Genomic DNA, 17675 nt, shown 5'->3' on the forward strand with positions numbered 1-17675 from the left:
TTCATCACACTATAAAGTACAGGGAGGAGTGTGTCCTGCTCACTGTTCTGCTTCTGTGAGGAGACACCATGGCCAAGGCAGCTTACAGAAGAAAATGTTTAGCTGGGAGCTTGCTCACAGTGCGATCATCATGGCAGGAAGCGTGTTGGAAGGCAAGCGGGCAGGCATGGTGCTAGAGCAGCAGCTGAGAGTTCCCATTTGATTTGCAAGTAGGCAGAGAGAGCACAGGCTGGGCCTGGCATGAGGTTTTGAAACCTCAAAGCCCACCTCTGACACCTTCTCCAACAAGGTCACACCTCTAATCCTTTCCAAACGGATTTACCAAGTTAGGACTAAGCATTCAAACATATGAGACTATGGGTCCATTCTCATTCAGACTACAATGTGGCTGTGTGTATGCGGTCCTATGAAAGAGATCAGAACAAAACAGTGTTTGTAATGCTTGTTTCCCATGCAAGTGGTGTGTGTGTGTGTGTGTGTGTGTGTGTGTGTGTATGTGTGTTTGAGACAGGGTCTCACTATATAGCCTGGCTGTCCTGAAACTATGTAGACCAGGCTGGCCTAGAACTCAGAGATCTGCCTGCTTCTCCCTCCTGAGTGCTATGGTCCACCATGGCTGGCTTTATATGTGTTGGTGGTTTTGTAATTTCATTTTATGTGATATTCGTGCTGTTTATAGTGCTCCTACATAACTTTAGTCATGATCACATTCAATGACCCTTTACTAAGCCTCGTAGTGTGAGGAGGATGGGTGGGTGGTGGTAAGGAATTGCTTTGGATTATAGGAGTGCAGTGTGGATTTGGGGTTCAGGGTGCAGATGTCATGTGGAGAGAGGGGAGGCAGCAGCCATGGTATCAAGTGTGAGTGCTGACCCTGTTGGCTCCCTGTCTACCAGGCAGTCTGCCGCCCATCATCGTGTATGACCGGAACGGCTTCCGGATTCTGATGCACTTCTCCCAGACTGGGGCCCCTGGCCACCCCGATGTACAGGTGTTGCTGCTGACCATGATGAGCACTGCCACCCAGCCTGTCTGGGATGTCATGTTTCAGGTGGCTGCCCCAAAAGTAAGTCACTGGCTAAACATAAAACTGGATTTCAATGGCTTACTTACTGGGATATTCCTGTATATTTTACTTCACATAAGGATCTACCCAGGTAAGTTTTTAAGTTAATTCCATAAACAAACAAAAGCCCCACAGCCAAGATTTCTGTTTTTTGTTTGAGACCGTATCTCATATTTAGCCCTGGCTGGCCTGGAACTCATTATGTAGACCAGGCTGTCCTCCAATTCACAAAGATCTGCTTGCCTCTTCCTCCTGGTTACTATGACTAAAGGTATATATACCACATGCCCCACTGTGTTTTGTTTTTGATACAGGGTCACACTGTGTAGATCAGGCTGGCCTGAAACTTAATTTTAGCGAATCTTGGCCTCAGACTTACTCTCCTGCCTGCCTCTGCCTCTCGAGTGTTGGGAGTATAGGTGTGTGTTACCACACCTTACCATTGACTGTCCTGGGCCTTCTAAAGCATGAACATAGCCTCTAGTATCCAGGGTTGCATGGCCTTCTTTTTCTTACTTAGGCTTAAAAGCAAGCAAGCAAAGACAGAAATGGATGTGTGTTGTCTCAAGTGTAGCCTGTCACTGCTTTACCCTCTTGTTACGCTAAGGCTTGAGCTAAGTGTTGTGTCCAAGGGCATAGAACTAGTAAGAGGCAGACTGAGAGCTCAGCCCAAAATTTTCTCTGGCGTTTTATGTTGCCTCTCAGAGGCCATCTGTGGACTACAGTTCAAATATATTCCTGTGGGCAGAGGGAAAGCCTTCTGTGGGTCCTATATCCAGTCATAAGAAACGTGTATATGGGACCATATGAGTATCCTGGGGTAATTTTCTTGAGGGAGACTATGCTGCTGTTAGCCTGAGTGTCCTTACTGAAGTGGTAGCTTTTTGGATTAACATGTTGAATTTTCTCCACATAGTCAATGCGAGTGAAGCTGCAGCCAGCGTCCAGTTCCAAGCTCCCCGCATTCAGTCCTTTGATGCCTCCAGCTGTGATATCTCAGATGCTGTTGCTTGACAACCCGCACAAAGTATGTTCCAGGGTCTTTGGTAGCATGAAGTAGACCCTCAACAGTGCATTGAGGCTTTGCTGTCAAGTCTGGGGAGCTCCAAGTTGATTTTGGGGTGGAACAGCCCTTGCTTTGCTTTGGGACTTGTTTGAAGATCTGTAGTGGTGTCATAGCTGGGAACCAAAGAAGAGACATTCGAGCTTATTTATACCTAGACTCCTGGAGGAGGTGTTCTGTCTTCCTGTAGCTCTCTAAATTACCCTTTGGGACGGCAGAGGTGGACATGGCTTTCAGGATACATACATGGCTCTTTTGTATTAGACTCTGTTCCTACTGATTGATTGATTGATTGATCTAACATCTTAGCCTCTCTTCTGCCCCAGGAACCTATCCGGTTGCGGTATAAGCTGACTTTCAACCAAGGTGGGCAGCCGTTCAGTGAAGTAGGAGAGGTGAAAGACTTTCCAGATCTGGCCGTCTTGAGCACTGCCTGACTTCTCAACCAAGACTCTTCAGTCAAGCTTAGGCCAGCACTACTTTTACTGTCTGGTTGGGACTCATTGTAATGTTGTGCAGAGTGCCAAGAGTTCTCTCCTCATGTTAGGCCTTGATTGCCAATCTGTCTGTTGATCATGTGTGTGTACGCGTGTGAGTGTGTTACTGGGGTGTTGGGGGAGGAGGGAGAGCTGGGCTTGGGATGTGGGCGGTGTGGGGGTGCTGACAACCTCTGAGACTATCTCTGCTGCACTCATAGCTGCTTCTGCATGTTGGCTGACACTGTTGCCCCTGCCTCGAGTTGGAGTTCTATAAGCCAAAGTTTTTTCCATGTATTGTTAATCTTTTCATTCATCCACTCTGTGCCTTGTCAGCCTTTGAAAGTCTTAGTTGCTCCCAGGCTGCTATTCTCAGGGACCTTAGAAAGGGACCTGGTTGGTCTTGTGACAGAGTGTCTTCTGGGGCACACTCTTCCAAGAATGGCCTTGTCTTCATTTTTCATTAGCAAATGCTGCTTGCAGATGTTCAGTAAGACCTTCTAAATGGAATGTTTGTTGTACTGGTTCAGGCAGGTTTGCCATGAGACCAGGAGACCACACTTGGTGGGCCAATCATGTCCTTCACTACAGTGCCTTAGATTCTCCCTTAGATGGACCCTCTGAGGCCTTGCTCAGGCCTTGGGTTCTGTGGGTTGGGCAGCCTGTCTGGGCCCTTACTCAGGACCCACAATGTCATCTTCACCTTTTCTGTTCACAAACATCTCAGAGCTCTTTCATTGTGACCCTGTGTTTGTTGTTGTAAATCAGAGCTGGGGGACCAGCCTTATGGCCCTCACAATCCAAGGTGGGGAGCTGCGATGCAGGTAGAGAGCCATGCGGTGACTAAGTACAGAACATCACTTAATAAATACTGTGTCCAAATCTGCCTGGTGTTGAGTCCATAGGGTATGTGTTTAGAGGTGACAGGCTGGAAGGAAAAGTCTTCTGCCAACGAGTGAGGACATGATAAAGAACTGTCCTGACAAGCCGAGGGAGCTGGAGAAGAGGGTGGGTGTTTGCCTCAAGTGCTTCAGAAAGGGGAAGTCAAGCTAATGGTTGACCTATACTTTGAGATGTGCTGGGTACTTTGGCACGTGCTTCAGCAAGTTCTGCTTGGCTGGATCTGTGGGAGAAGGCACCCTGAGGCCTGAAATGGGTGGTGAGGAAGTAATTTTCTTTAGGTATATATTAATAGCCCGGAACATTTGATAATTTCAGTAGATTTTAGGACAGCTTCTGGCTGTTTGTTTGTCACAAGGCCTGTGCCACCATGACTTTGTTTTTTAAAAATGGAGTCTCATGTAGCCCAAGCTGATCTCAAACTTCGTGTGTCCTGAAAGAGAATGACCTTGAACTTTTGAGTCTATGCCTCCAACTCATGTGTACCAAGTTCTGACAAGATGGAAGCCAGGGGTGTGCATGCTAGGCAAGCACTCATCCAACATAGTTGCATCCTCCAGCCCTGGTCTTTTGTTGTGTATGAGTTATAGTCTCAAGCTACAGTCCAACCTGACCTAGAACTCAGATACCACGTTCAAAGAAACATGATCTGGTAGCTAAAATACACAGTCTACATGTGGATTGCTGACTAGAGCCTGTGACTGGGCAATGGGAAAAAAAGTTTTAGAGACAGGACAGAGTCAGAGACACGATGGCCCTATAAAAGGGGATGACGAACCAGATCCACATGGAAGCAGGCTAGAGCAAGGCATCCAAAGTTTGTTTTTTGTCTTTAAATCCCCAGGAACATGCTTCTCACAGTTTCCAGTATGCACTGTCAGTCACAGGAGGGAAAGGGGAAATGCCAAGGCTTCCTGGAAATTTCCTAAGATGTCTGCCTTCACATCTTGTCCTGTATGATTATTTGGCCACACCTACCTGCAAAGCACACTGGGAAAGTATGGATTTTTGTATGCAGTGCTGCACAGCATAGAATTGGGGTCTAGTTACCATGAAAGGAGAGATTGGATAGTGGACAACATTAGCAAACAATCTTCCCTATACTATGGGAGAAAACTGTTGTCAAACTTGCTAAATGAAAATGCAGGCCATTTTTCTTTGTAGTTCTGGTCAAATTTATGGCTTTGTTAAGGTTAGCACTGCTGTGATAAAACACCATGGCCAAGACACCGTGGGGAGGAAAGGGGTTGTTGGCTCACACTTCCACATCACTGTTGATCATCTAAGGAAGGTAGGAAAGGAACTCAAAGGGCAGGAACCTGGAGGCAGAAACTGTTGCATGGAGGTCATGGAGGCTTGCTCCTCGTGGCTTGCTCAGCCTACCTTCTTATAGAAGCCAGGACCACCATTCTGGGGATGGTACCCCATAGTGGGCTAGACCCCTGTCCCCACTAATCACTATTTAAGAAAATGCCCTATAGACTTGCATACACACTGATCTTATCGAGGGATTTCTTTATTAAGGTTTTCACCTCTCAGATGACTTTAGCTGTGTTAAGTTTACATAAAGCTAACCAAGCTGCCCTGGCTCTAGCTTTAAATCAAACAGTTCCCCAGATATTTGTATACACACATAACTGGCCATAGTTGGGTCTTTACGTTACTTACAGGTGGGTTTCTTCTCAACTTTATTTTTCATCTGCTGAAATTTCCAAACCAAATAAAGCTTTATTTCTTATGTTTAATGTCACTGTTTTGACAGGTATTAAACATGATTCAAAATTAAAATTTAAAAGGTGAAAATTCTGTGCTGGGGAGATGACTCTTCAAAGTGCTAGCTGTGCAAAAGTAAGGTCCTGAGTTTGATTCCTAGGACCTGTATAGTGGAGCTGAGTGTGGTGGCAAGCACGAGAGAGCACAGTCCCCAGTGCTTGCTAACCAGTCCACCTAATGTAGTTGGTACGTACCAGGCCATGTGGGACCCTGTCTGAAAAAGTAAGGTGAATGGCATCTGGGCACAGGAAGTTGGTCTCTGGCCTTCTCAGGCACAAGTGCACACCCATGGAATAGAAGTTCCCTCACTTTTCAGATCCACACTGGAATGCTTAAGTAGAGTGATGTGACACCAGATAGCTGGGAGAGAATAGGTATAGCTGTGACCACCAAGAGCAAAGGATGGCCCATTTTTACAAGTTGTGACTTCCACACAGAGTCTCACAGTATCTTGGCTGGTTTGGAGATTATAGACCAGGCTGACTTTAAATTCATAGTAATTCATCTTTGTTTCATTAGTGCAGGGGAAATTAAAATAAAAAATGTGAACCACTGTGTTGCACTCAGCGGGTGTGAGACTTCCATATAAAGCTAGTTTTGGCCGACTGAACTGTGTTCAAGCCAGGAAGCAACACTCAAGTGTCCCCCACCACTTAAAAACAGTTTCTTGTAACCTAGGATGCTTGGCACAGGATGATATTGAACCCTTGTTTTTTTTAAGGCTCTAGCTTCCAAATGCTTGAATTAAGAATCTACACCATTATGCCTGGTTTATCCAGATCAGTTTTGGCATGTCTCAAAAATTGTTGGCTTGGGGCCAATAAGGTTAAGAGTATGCACTGCTCTTACAGAGGACCCATGTCTGAAGGCTAACAACAACGTGTATCTCTGCCGCCCTCATCTGGCCTCTAGAGGTACCTGCACTGATGTTCACAACGCATAAACATACATACACAATATTAAAATTAAATATTCTTTATAAGTGTAGGCTTAGGGTCAGGACTAGGAAACAGACTAACATGTTTCTAAAGAGCTGCTGGCAACGTGGACACATTTGAAAAGGTCCCTGGGTAGTGAGGGAAAGGGCTGGTGGGATCTGAGGGGTCTTTATGTCTGGAGGCTGGTGCTTGAAGAGGCTGGTTCCCTCTCCCTGCTGCAGAGGGCATCTTTGCTGTGGGAGGCACACTGGGAATGAGCCTAGTAACTCAGAAGCCTGACACAACCTCAGACAGGGATGCACCTTCTCTGCTGATAAATGGTGGTCCTGGCTTCATTCATATGAGCACAGTATAAAGGAAATACTGGGTCAGACTTGAGAATGGTTTAAACTTGGGATGTGTTCCCCTTTTTAGTTCCCCTTTCTGTTGCTGTGATAAAACACACTACCCTGTGGTCATTTAAGAGAGAAATGGTTTATTTTAGCTCATAGTTCAGTGTAACCAAAGCAGGAAGAGCTTGAAGCAGGCAACCAAATATTAATATTCAAGAAACAGCTAATTATCAACTTGGCTTTCTCCATTTTACTTCATTTTATTTTTCATATTAAACTTGTAGTTTTATTCAGGTTTGATTTTTTAACAAATGTGTCAGGGAGAAAGCCCACAGGAAAGGGTATAAAGCCCTTGGGGGCAAGGCCTTCCCAGATGCCTGAGGAGGGATCGTCCCCCCCCCTCTTCTTACCACCCCTAAAGGGGTTTGGGAAGAGACACAGAAAGGGAAGGGGGCTGGTTCCCAGTCTGTACAGTGGTGCTTGGGGGTGAAGGACAATGGAGAACAGGGGACCCGATCAGGATGAGTGGGATAAAGGGCACCAGACCATTTGCCAGAATCCACGCTTTCTGATTCCAAATTGAATTAAAAAGAAAAAAGGGAGAGGGGAGCCTAAACCACAAGCAGTACCCAACTCCCTTCCCATCAGGGCTGTGGGAGAAGAGGCAGGTAGCTTCACCAAGGCCATGGCTCCCTCATTCCTGGCCAAGGGAGCTAGGTGAAGGGCAGGGTCTCCCCGACAGCTTGAAGGGGTGAGGAAAACCAAAATAAAACGTCAAATAAATTGGAGTCCAGCCAAGGGCCCAGTCAGAGCAGAACATGTCTGGGGGAGGGGCCTCTGTAGGCTCATGGATCGCTGCTGCCACCACTGCCACCCTGGAAGTCAGTTATTTTGCCATGGCCTTGGTTGCAACAGCTGCCTCCTCTGTCATGGCAGACAGCACTGTGATCAGGATCTCTTCTCCACAGTCATACTTCTGCTCAGTCTCCTTGCCAAGGTCTCCCTCAGGCAGACGAAGGTCCTTTTGTACCTCCCCACTGTACTGGAGCAGGGATAGGTACCCATCCTGGATTCCAATCAGCTGGAAGTCATTCCTTTTGATGTTGGGGACATCCATATTATGAGTCGACGGGCATATATCTTCATATTTCTTCCCAGTAAAAATATCAATACCAACCAGATGGACCTTGGTATGGCCATGCTTGCCAGTCTTCGAAGTAGACATCTCGACGATCTTACATGGCCGGCCTTTGAGCACCACAAAACCATTCTTATGTAATGCTGAGCACTGCATTGGGAAGGTGGCTGAGGCCCCTGCATCTCCTGTCTCGAAGTCCAAATCATCTGCCATTTTAAGAGGTTTCGATTCCAACTCACGTGGCCGCACAGCGCCGGTCCTCAACAGCACAGGAGCCTTTGCCCTGTCTGGGCCGATCTGGCCCCAGGCCCTCGCCCCGGCGTGACGGCCTCGCGGCTCGCTGTCCCCCGCCCTCGGCTTTCTCCATTTTATAAGGATCTAGACCTTCCCACCCATGGAAGTGTCCTTCCTACAATGAAGCTGGGTCTTCCTTCTTTAATTAACATAATTAAGATAATCCTTCACCTGGGTTTGGTAGCACATGCTTTTAATCCCAGCACTCTGGATGTAGAGGAAGGCTGATAATTGGGTTTTGAGGCCAGCCTGGTCTAAGAGATGATTCCTCATAGGCATGCCCAGACGATGTGGAATTCTACAGAAAGGAAAAAGTATAAAAGCAGTTTTGAGCTGCTATACTGTTCTTTTACTGCTCTTGCAAGGACCCAGGTTTGGTTCCCAGCTTCCATATTGGGTGACCCACAGCTGCCTGTAACTTCAGTTCTAGGGGATCCAATATATTCTGGACTCTGGGTACATCCATTCATCAGTAACCAAACCCACACAGAGATATGCAAGTACATACATATAATTAAATCTTCAAAAAATAAATTTTAAAAAAACAAACAAAAAAAAATAGCCTGTGTTTCAGTGACACCAGTAGACACGGAAAATATACTCAAAAAATTAGCCAGGTAAATCAGAGAATAGGCTTTGTTCCAGAAATAAACATGTATTTGATGATGATATGAGGTTAATACAGAAGATAAAAGTTACAAGCGCACATATATCTAATATCAGAACCCTGAAGCACCCGAAGCAAAAATAAGGCAGCTGAGCAGAAAAGTGGGCAGCACAGCGATACAGATTTCGTTTTGTTTGCTTGTTTTTTGAGACGGGGTCTCTCTGCACACATAGCCACAGGCTGTTCTGGAACTCACATTGGGGTCTAAGCTAGCCCTGAATTCCCCTTGGCCTGCCTCTGCCTCCAGAGCATTGGGATTAAAGGTGTGTGTCACCTACTGTACCTGGTTAACAATAACGAGTTAGAAATTTAAGGTCTTTCAGTGACTGGTGGGACAACTCAGAAGATGATCAAGAATATATGTTTCAAACAGCGCTACTAGTCTTTACGAAAATACACGGAACTCTTACCCAATGACTGCAGATATCTTTTGCTATTTGGTTTGGTTTGAGTTGGTTTTTATGAGCCAGGGTCTTGCTATATAGGCCTGAATGGCTTCAAACTCAAGGAATCTTCCTCTTTCTGTGTCCCTACTGCTGGGATTTCAGGCATGTATCACCACACTCAGTTCGACATGTGTTTTTCTTCCTTCTCTGCTTCCTTTTCTTTATATCGAATGTTCATATACATAATGCTCGGTTTCATAAAGGCAATCTATTTAACTGTACTATGCATTTTACCCATGTTCCCTTATGCATATTCTCCCTCTTCCCCCACTTTCCATTCTTTTTCCCCTCTGGTGTCTCTCCTTTGCTCTCATGTCAGATATTATTTTAGGCGTTTATAAAATCTGGACCCAAAAGTGAAAGAGAACATAGACTTTGTCTTCTGGCTTCTTCTGCTTATTCTCTTAAGCTGTATCCACTTCCCACAACATCATGGCCTCCTTTTGTGTGCTGTACATATTTTCAGATGCACACAGACCCTTCTCCATGACAGACCAGTATTAAGGACATAGCAAATCTCTGTATGCTTAGAACAGTTTAAATCACAATAAGCATGTTTCCCAAATACAGGGAATAAAATTAGAAATCAACGCTAGAACGTGGTGTGGTGGCTTAAAGCCAGAAATCCTAGCACGTGGGAGGTTCAATCTCGAGGTTTGCGCTTGAGTTCCAGTATAGAAGAGCTGACCCTGTCTTTAAAAACAAAAAACAAAACAAAACAAAACAAAAAAAAAACCTTTACTATAAGAGCAAACAAAAGTCAGGGAAAGGAAGGACAGAGGAGAAACTAATTAAGAAAATGATAGAAAATAAATGAAAGAATTAAGGGAAGAGTTATATTTTTGAAGATTACTGAATTTAGATACCATTACCAAATTTAAGAGGAGAGATGGTCCAGCGGTTAATAGTACTGGCTGCTCTTCCAGAGGACCCCAGCATTCATAACCACATGAAACATCCCACTTCCAAGAGATCTTTCATTCTCATCTGGCCTCTGCCGGCACCAGACAGGCAACAACATACAGGCAGAACACTCATCCATATAAAATAAACTGCTGTATGCATTTAGTGAGGACGTCAAAGTAGCAACACTAGTCATACATACAGAGTTTATATTCTCAGCTGCTCCCTTCTCAGACGTCAAGTTATTCTAGGTTAGAAGAAACACAAGCTTACTTAGTTTACTGCTGGGTAAATATTAGCAGAAAAGGAACTGTCATACCTGTTGGAACTGTGAGAAACCGGCAGTCCTAACAGGAACAGTCGCTATGGTAATGGGCACTGGCTTCCGGAAGAAGTACGGCGCGCGAGGAGGGACATTCGGCCTCGGAGCGAGCGCGCTGACGGGGCGGCAAGTTGCAGGCGCGGTGGGTTTCGACCGGAGACCCGAAGGTGGTGTCGCTCGGCGCCAACCAGGAGGTCGCGCGCCATGGACTTCTCCAAGTTCCTGGCCGACGACTTCGACGTGAAGGACTGGATTAATGCGGCCTTCAGAGCCGGCCCTAAAGACGGGGCGGCGGGGAAGGCGGACGGCCACGCAGCAACCCTGGTGATGAAGCTGCAGCTGTTCATCCAGGAGGTGAACCACGCCGTGGAGGGTGAGCCACGCAGACGCCCACCCGACCGCCCCGGCACCCGGCTGTAGGACCGGGCCCAGGGGCCGACCCTCTCCTTTGGTGGGAAAGCGAGCCCTGCAGTAGTCTGAGTAATTCTGGGCTTTGGTGTTCACCTCTGACGAGGCTTTAACAGTTCCTTTAAAACCTATAAAAAGAAGGGGGTTTGGGGGGAGAAATTTGGGCGTGGTGGCGGCTGCCTGAAATTTCAGCACCGTAAGGTGGTGCTGGAGGATCAGGAATTCAAATCCTGCTTCGGTTGCAAAGTGAGTTCGAGTCCAGCCTAGACTATTACCTGCCTAGGCTATAGGATCACTCTCGCTGGTTTTCGCTCTTTTCCTTCCTTCCTTCCTTCCTTCCTTCCTTCCTTCCTTCCTTATCCCTCCCTCCCTCCCTCCTTCCCTCCTTCCCTCCTTCCTTATCCCTCCCTCCCTCCCTCCCTCCCTCCCTCCCTCCCTCCTTCCCTCCTTCCCTCCTTCCTTATCCCTCCCTCCCTCTCTCCCTCCCTCCCTCCCTCCTTCCTTCCTTCCTTATTTACAGTCTCTGTCGCCTAGGTTCATCACAAACTCATAGTAATTCTTCTCGGTTCCCTAATTCTGGCATTACAGATATGTGTCCCTCACCCATTAACCTAGCGCCCCCTCCCCCAAACCCTCGCGCCCCCTCCCCCAAACCCTCTTTGGGTTTGGAGAGATGGCTCAGCGGTTAAGGACACATACTACTCTTGTAGAGGACCTGAGTTTAATTCCCAGCACTCACATCAGGTGGCTCACAACTACCTATAACTCCAGTTTCATGGGATTCAGTGGTCTCTTTGGGCATGAACATTCACATGCACATACTGACACACAGTCACACATGGGTGTATGTAATTAAAAAATAAACCTTGAAAGGAGTCCTTTTGGAGGTTGTGGGGTAGCTAGAATCTCATGTAGCCCATTCTGGCCTTGAATTTGCTGTATGATGGAGGGTGACCTTGAACTCTTGATCGTCATGCCTTTGAAGTTTTGGGATTATAGACTTGTCCCATCATGCCTGGCAGAAAGGACCACTTTTGAGAGCATTAGTTAACCTGTCCTAGTATTAGCAGTATATGGGAATGACACAAATCCATTATGATATATCTTTATAAGTTAAGGAAGATGGGCCATCCTGAATGAAGACTGAATGGGGCGGGGGGAGACAGACAGAGACAGACAGATTGTCTAGGCATGATTGCTGCTTCACTGTGCTGAGGACACAGTGCCACATAGCCTGGGTTATGGTGCTGCAGCTTGGTTTCCAGGGTATATTTTCCTTCAGTCTGCATGTGTGTGGGAGCAGTGAAAGAGTAGGCTAGTGGTCCTCAGTGGCTCCTGGGACCCACATCCTTGTGTTTAGAGGTGCTAGGGATGCAGCCTTGGGCCCTGTCCCACACAGAGAAGAGACTAGCTAATGCTAAAACATGCTCAGTCTAAGAACACAGGGCTAACCGGAGACTGTGGTGTTCATACTTCTAGTCTGTTGCAGTGGCCTCCAAGTTCAGCAGCCAGGGCCATTTTGTACACATACATCCTCATGGGCCTCCAAACTTGTAAAGCACCTGGGCTTTGTGTGTGGTTCTGTTTCACGTTTATCACTATGGCTGCCACATCACCCAGGGAGAATGGTGTTCCCCTTAGGAACTTCCAAAAGTTTACACATGTGTTAAGGGAAAACATGAGGCAGGTTGCTTTCGTCGGTAGCTCAGGCATGTCTGAGTACCCTGCCCTTGGTTAGACTTTGAAGAATCTTACCAGACTCAGAGTATACCAGACAACTCTGGCTAGAGGTTCTAGTCTTTGATCTCCAGTGCTCTGCCGATAGTTGAAAAGTTCAATTGCAGCATCACTGATGGTTCATAGAGACCCTGTAGCAGGAACTTAGTTTGGATGAACACCTGTTAAAGATGTCCACAACCTAGTTCATTGAAAAATTAAAACTATATTTCAAGGCCATTTGACAAATACACCTTTTCCTACATTGAACCCAGGATGATTTAAAGAAGCAGGGAATGTCTGGTAAAACAGGAGCCAGTGAGGAGACCTCAGCCAGGGCCATATCCCCTGTAGGATAATGAGTGACACTGTGTTTCAGAATGTAGTCATCACCATCAACCTGATTCAGGACCTACAGGGTACAAGAAAGAATGAAGGACAAGGTTGTGGTAGCCATGGGAGTGGTAGCGTGTGCCTGTAATCCCAACCCTCAGAGAAACTTTTAAAAAAAGATTTATTTATTTAATGTATACCAGTACACTGTCACTGTTTTCAGACACACCAGAAGAGGGCATTAGATCCCATTACAGATGGTTGAGAGCATCCATGTAGGTTTCTGGGAATTGAACTTAGGACCTCTGGAAGAGCAATCAGTGCTCTTAATTACTGAGCCATCTCTCCAGTCCAAGAAGCTTTTTTTTTTTTTAATGGTATAGTACAGAATAGAGTTTATTCAGGTCATGGGAGAGTTAAGAGGGTAGTAGAGGCAGAGAGAGAGAGAGAGAGAGAGAGAGAGAGAGAGAGAGAGGCCGGCCATGAGCGCGTGGAGGGAGAAGGGGGAAGGGAAGGGAAGAGGAGGAGTAGGTGTGGGAGAGTAAGGCTGCAAGAGCACAAGAGCAAGAGAGCCAAGAAGCTTTTTATAATTAGGAAATCTGGGTATATTCCAAAGAAGCTTGGAATTGGAGGAAAAGCACCCCCAAAAAAGTTCAACAAAATAAAACTATGAAAACAAGAAAAGACCATGGCAAGCAGATGGGATCTAAACCCGCACACTGCTTGACAGATGCACTGCCTTGGAGCTACAGCTGCTGAGCACTGGGCACTGCCTCGGAGCACTGCCTCGGAGCTACAGCCATGGCTCTTGAGTTTTACATTTATTTTCTTTTATTTGTGTGTGCACACATTTGTGTGTGTGTGTGTGCATGTATGATCAGGTGTAAACAGAGGCCAGGATTGGGCTTCAGATCCCTTGGAGCTGTTTTTTTTTTTTTTTTTTTTTTTTTTTGAGACAAGGTCTTTCTTTGTAATACAGGCAGTATAGGCAGGCCTGGAACTTCCTATATAGACTAAGATACTGACACTTTTCCCAGCAAGCCTCCTGCCTCAGCCTCTTAAGGTTTGGGATTACAGGCACACGATACCACTACACCTGTGTCCTTCATTCTTTTTGTTGGTCTTGGGTCAAGTTGATGTGGGTTGCTGTTTTCTGATGCACCCTCTGTGTCCTCATCATTCTCCGTGGGACATGGTCTGTCTGAGGTCACCTAGCTGATCGCAGCTTTGCCACACGTTCCCCACAGCGTGATTGGTAATGTTATAGGGAAAGTTCTCTTTCTGTTCCCACATGTGTGATGATCTCCCACTGTACCAGCTCCAGTCTCCACTGTGTGTACACATTGCCATTCTTGAATTTTTGCTGCAGAAACAAGTCTCCAGGCCCTTCAGAACATGCCCAAAGTGCTCCGCGACGTGGAGGCCCTGAAGCAGGAGGCGTCTTTTCTGAAACAACAGATGATTCTGGTTAAAGAGGACATTAAAAGGTTTGAGCAGGACACTTCCCAGTCCATGCAGGTACTTTGGCGTCTGTCCTTGATGTGGGTCTTTCTGTTCCGTAGGTGATCTGGCTCATGGGGGATTTAGAACTCAGAACTCTCCCCGGAACTCAGGCCGCCTTTGCACCTAACATCTTCTCAGCCAGTTGTTGGGGTGAAGGGTAAAGAACACTCACCAAACAGTGTTTCAGGTCAGTGAGGGTAGAGGAGAGGGACTCTTGCCTAAAGCTGCACGTGGCCTCTCTTTCAGGTCCTGGTAGAGATTGACCAGGTGAAGTCCAGGATGCAGCTGGCTGCAGAATCTCTTCAGGAGGCTGACAAGTGGAGTACACTGAGTGCTGATATCGAGGAGACCTTCAAAACGCAAGTACGTCCCTTCACAGGGCACGCCGTGCCAGGCATTTGGGGAGGAACTTGGGGTTTGGCGTCAGTAGCAGCAGGCAGAAGCATCTGTCTGTCATGGGGGAGGCCAGCCCTGAGCACATGCACCCTCTTAAGTGTGCCTCTTTTGCTTGACTGAAGCCCAGGACAGATGTGTAGACAGAGAAGATGAGTGTGACTTTGGCAAGTCACTGCACTTCTCGGGGGCTGCCAAAGCGGAAAACAGTAATAGCTTTGAAAGCCACTTGCAAGCATGCAGTGAAGTGATGTGGTGTTGAGAACTCTCAGAAAGCAAAACTACAACCCCAACTCCCCATACCCCTAACCTCTCTTCTGAGGACACGTACCAGCTGTTCCTGCAGATGTCCCTCCACCTTGTCCACAAACAGCACATGCATGGCATGAGTCCCACTTACCCCCTCTCACTCCAGTCTCTCTCTCTGAAACTCCCCGGTAGCTGTGGCAGGCCCTGCAGTCTTCCAAGTATTGAGCCTCTCTCTCTCTCTCTTTCCTTTTTTTTTCCCCCTTGGTTGTTGTGTTAAAGAAGTTATTTATTTATTTCATGTGCACGTTTTTTATTTGTTTGCTGCCTGTATGTATGCCTGTGCACTGTGTGTTTGTCTAGCTCCCCCAGAGGCTGAAGGAGAGCACTGGTGGTGGAGTTATGTTGTACAGGTGTCAGTTGAGGCCGGCCTCTACAACTTCATATTTTGGTTGGTTGTGGTTTTCCATAACAGTCTCTGTCTGTTGCAAAGAGAAGGCTCCTTGATGAGGGGTAAGGGCTACAGTTACTGGTGGGCGTTAGGACAGATGTTTAGACTATAGCTCTTGATCAATTTGGTTTCTCTCTGTAAAACAGGCACATGTATAGTTTTGTCAGTACCACCATGAGGGCCATACTTGAGGGAAGGTCCCTGCAGGTCTACAGCAGGTATGGCAAAATGGATCAGGTAGGAATGAAACTCAGATCAGCCTGATTTTGGCAACTAGTGCTGGACCAAAACTTCTAGAGTCTGACCCAGATCATTTTACTTTAGCCATATTTAAAACAGCACAACTTTGGAAAAGGTATTCAATTCAGATAACAATGAACTCAGCCATGGCAGAACAGCACAGGTTAAGATGTGTTTACACTGAAACTCTTTACAAAGGCCATGTGGCCTCGTCTGTCAGATGGGATTGATTTGACGTAGAAACAGTGCTCAAGACTAGGGTCTAGGAAGAATGACTGGGCCAGACATAATACCTGGCCCTTGGATAACACAGAAGTCACTTAGGTTGCTGCAAATTACACATGACATCTCTCAAAAGGATACGTTTCATGGCTAGAAGTACAGCTTCAAGTTTTAGGGGGAAGTCGATTATAAACAAACATAATATCCTGGGGAACACAGGCAGAGCCTGGCCCAACAGGTAGCAGAGGATTACCAGGTTGTAAACTACATATCCCCCAGCATTCTGGGAGAAATGGCTAGGCATGTTCTCCCTTTGGGGAGATCAGCTGTGTGTTTAGCTTTCCTGGTTTCTCCAGCGCTTATCTGTGCACACAAGTCCCTTTTGCTCTGGGCCCTGTGTCTGAAGTGTATGGTGTCTGCAGTAACAGGGGCTTACCTTCCACCACCTGAGGGCAGCCAAGGGCAATAGCAGTAACCTATCATGTTGTCTCTTGGACAACAACCCTGCCCAACAACTCAAAAGAGGGCTTTTTCTGCCTAGTATTGGGGGTTTTGTTAGGTGGAGTATGGCTCTGGAGAGAGCCTTGTTAGCCTAGATGAAAAGATTTCATTTAATCATTCTTTTTACATACACACACACACACACACACACACACACACACACACACACAACTTTTCAGACATCTTGACTGCTTTTTTTCTCCTCTTTTATCTATCTTCTTCCCCCTCCATAACTAGAGACACGCGCCCCAGTTTTCCGATTTCCCCTTCAGCTCACTTGAACTCTGCTATCTCCCTCTCTATTGCTCCTCCCCACCCACTCCCAGCGCTCCCTTTGTACTTTCCTGCTTCCTGCAGTTACTCCAGTGTTGGGGATCCCCGGTGGCTGACCTGATGGTGGCCCAAGAGGAGATAAGGAGTCAGCAGGGGAGGACCATGTCAGACGTGGTTAGGGGACTCTTGTAGCTCTGACTGAGTGGCAATCAGGTCGCCTCTTTATTTATACAGATTTCACAGGACACATTATGTCGTTTTTGTCTCTGGATATGAGTTTGATTTTTCATTAAATGTCTGGGGTTACAACTTAGCGTGATTAGAAAGTACAGAACAGATTTTATTTTTATTGTTAGCCCTATAACTTCAATTCATAGACTCTAAAGAATGTTTCTGCCAAAGCCAACACATTTATTGTATGACAACCTGATTTTAGGCTGGCCTACAGAAAAGCAGAACATATCTGAACCAGGCTTTTTTTTTTTTTTTTTTTTTTTTTTTAAGATTTATTTGATGTATATGAGTACACCGAAGCTGTCTTCAGACACACCAGAAGGGGGAATCGTATTCCATTACAGATGGTTGTGAGCTACCATGTGGTTGCTGGGAATTGAACTCAGGACCTCTGGAAGAGCAGTCTGTGTTCTAACCACTGAGCTATCTCTAGCAACTTCTAATAGCTAACTCCTTTACCATTTCCTTTCAACACCTACACTAGAGAGCAGGAGAAGTTATTTTAGACTCTCTTATTCACTGGGCTCTACTCCTCTGGGGGTGTATCTTATGTGGCCCTCCCATCTTTAAACTACATTCAGAGAGCTCTACATGTATTGTAAAAAGAAGCTTAGAATGTGTTACTGATTCTCCTGGCCAGTCAGAATCTGTCAGTCATCTCTGTTTCCCCTGTACCAATTATACTGTTTGAGTTTGCTTAGGGGCGGATACCCTAAGAAGATTCTTAGAATCGTGGCCTCATAAAGAAATTTCCTGCATCTTAGTGCTTATTCGTGCTGGTCACGATCTCCAGGGCATAAGGATCACTTCCAAATAGGCCCAGATAAAATGGTTTCC

The 17675-nt window shown here is 46.4% G+C and overlaps 3 protein-coding genes across 4 annotated transcripts in view; 2 read left to right on the forward strand and 1 right to left on the reverse strand.

Annotated features, from left to right (window-relative positions):
- The window catches only part of GGA2 (golgi associated, gamma adaptin ear containing, ARF binding protein 2), a 29555-nt gene extending 26017 nt beyond the window's left edge, over positions 1-3538 (forward strand). Inside the window, exons 15-17 of the mRNA XM_080912009.1 lie at positions 897-1066; positions 1983-2093; positions 2456-3538. Coding sequence (XP_080768135.1) covers positions 897-1066; positions 1983-2093; positions 2456-2566 — 392 coding nt within the window. The 3' untranslated portion in view covers positions 2567-3538. The remainder of the gene's footprint in view (positions 1-896; positions 1067-1982; positions 2094-2455) is intronic.
- Positions 3539-7004: 3466 nt separating this feature from the next.
- Positions 7005-7923, reverse strand: LOC308416437 (eukaryotic translation initiation factor 5A-1-like). The gene has a single exon (XM_080911433.1). It carries the CDS (start codon positions 7897-7899, stop codon positions 7435-7437), a length of 465 nt encoding a protein of 154 aa, XP_080767559.1. The 5' UTR covers positions 7900-7923; the 3' UTR covers positions 7005-7434.
- Positions 7924-10439: 2516 nt separating this feature from the next.
- COG7 (component of oligomeric golgi complex 7) overlaps positions 10440-17675 on the forward strand; it is a 57799-nt gene continuing 50563 nt past the window's right edge. For both annotated transcript variants that reach the window (XM_080913292.1, XM_080913293.1), the window contains exons 1-3: positions 10440-10691; positions 14145-14293; positions 14525-14641. In XM_080913292.1, coding sequence (XP_080769418.1) covers positions 10523-10691; positions 14145-14293; positions 14525-14641 — 435 coding nt within the window. In that variant the 5' untranslated portion in view covers positions 10440-10522. The remainder of the gene's footprint in view (positions 10692-14144; positions 14294-14524; positions 14642-17675) is intronic.

The sequence above is a fragment of the Micromys minutus genome (genome assembly GCF_963924665.1).
Source record: "Micromys minutus genome assembly, chromosome: 2".
NCBI lineage: Eukaryota > Metazoa > Chordata > Mammalia > Rodentia > Muridae > Micromys > Micromys minutus.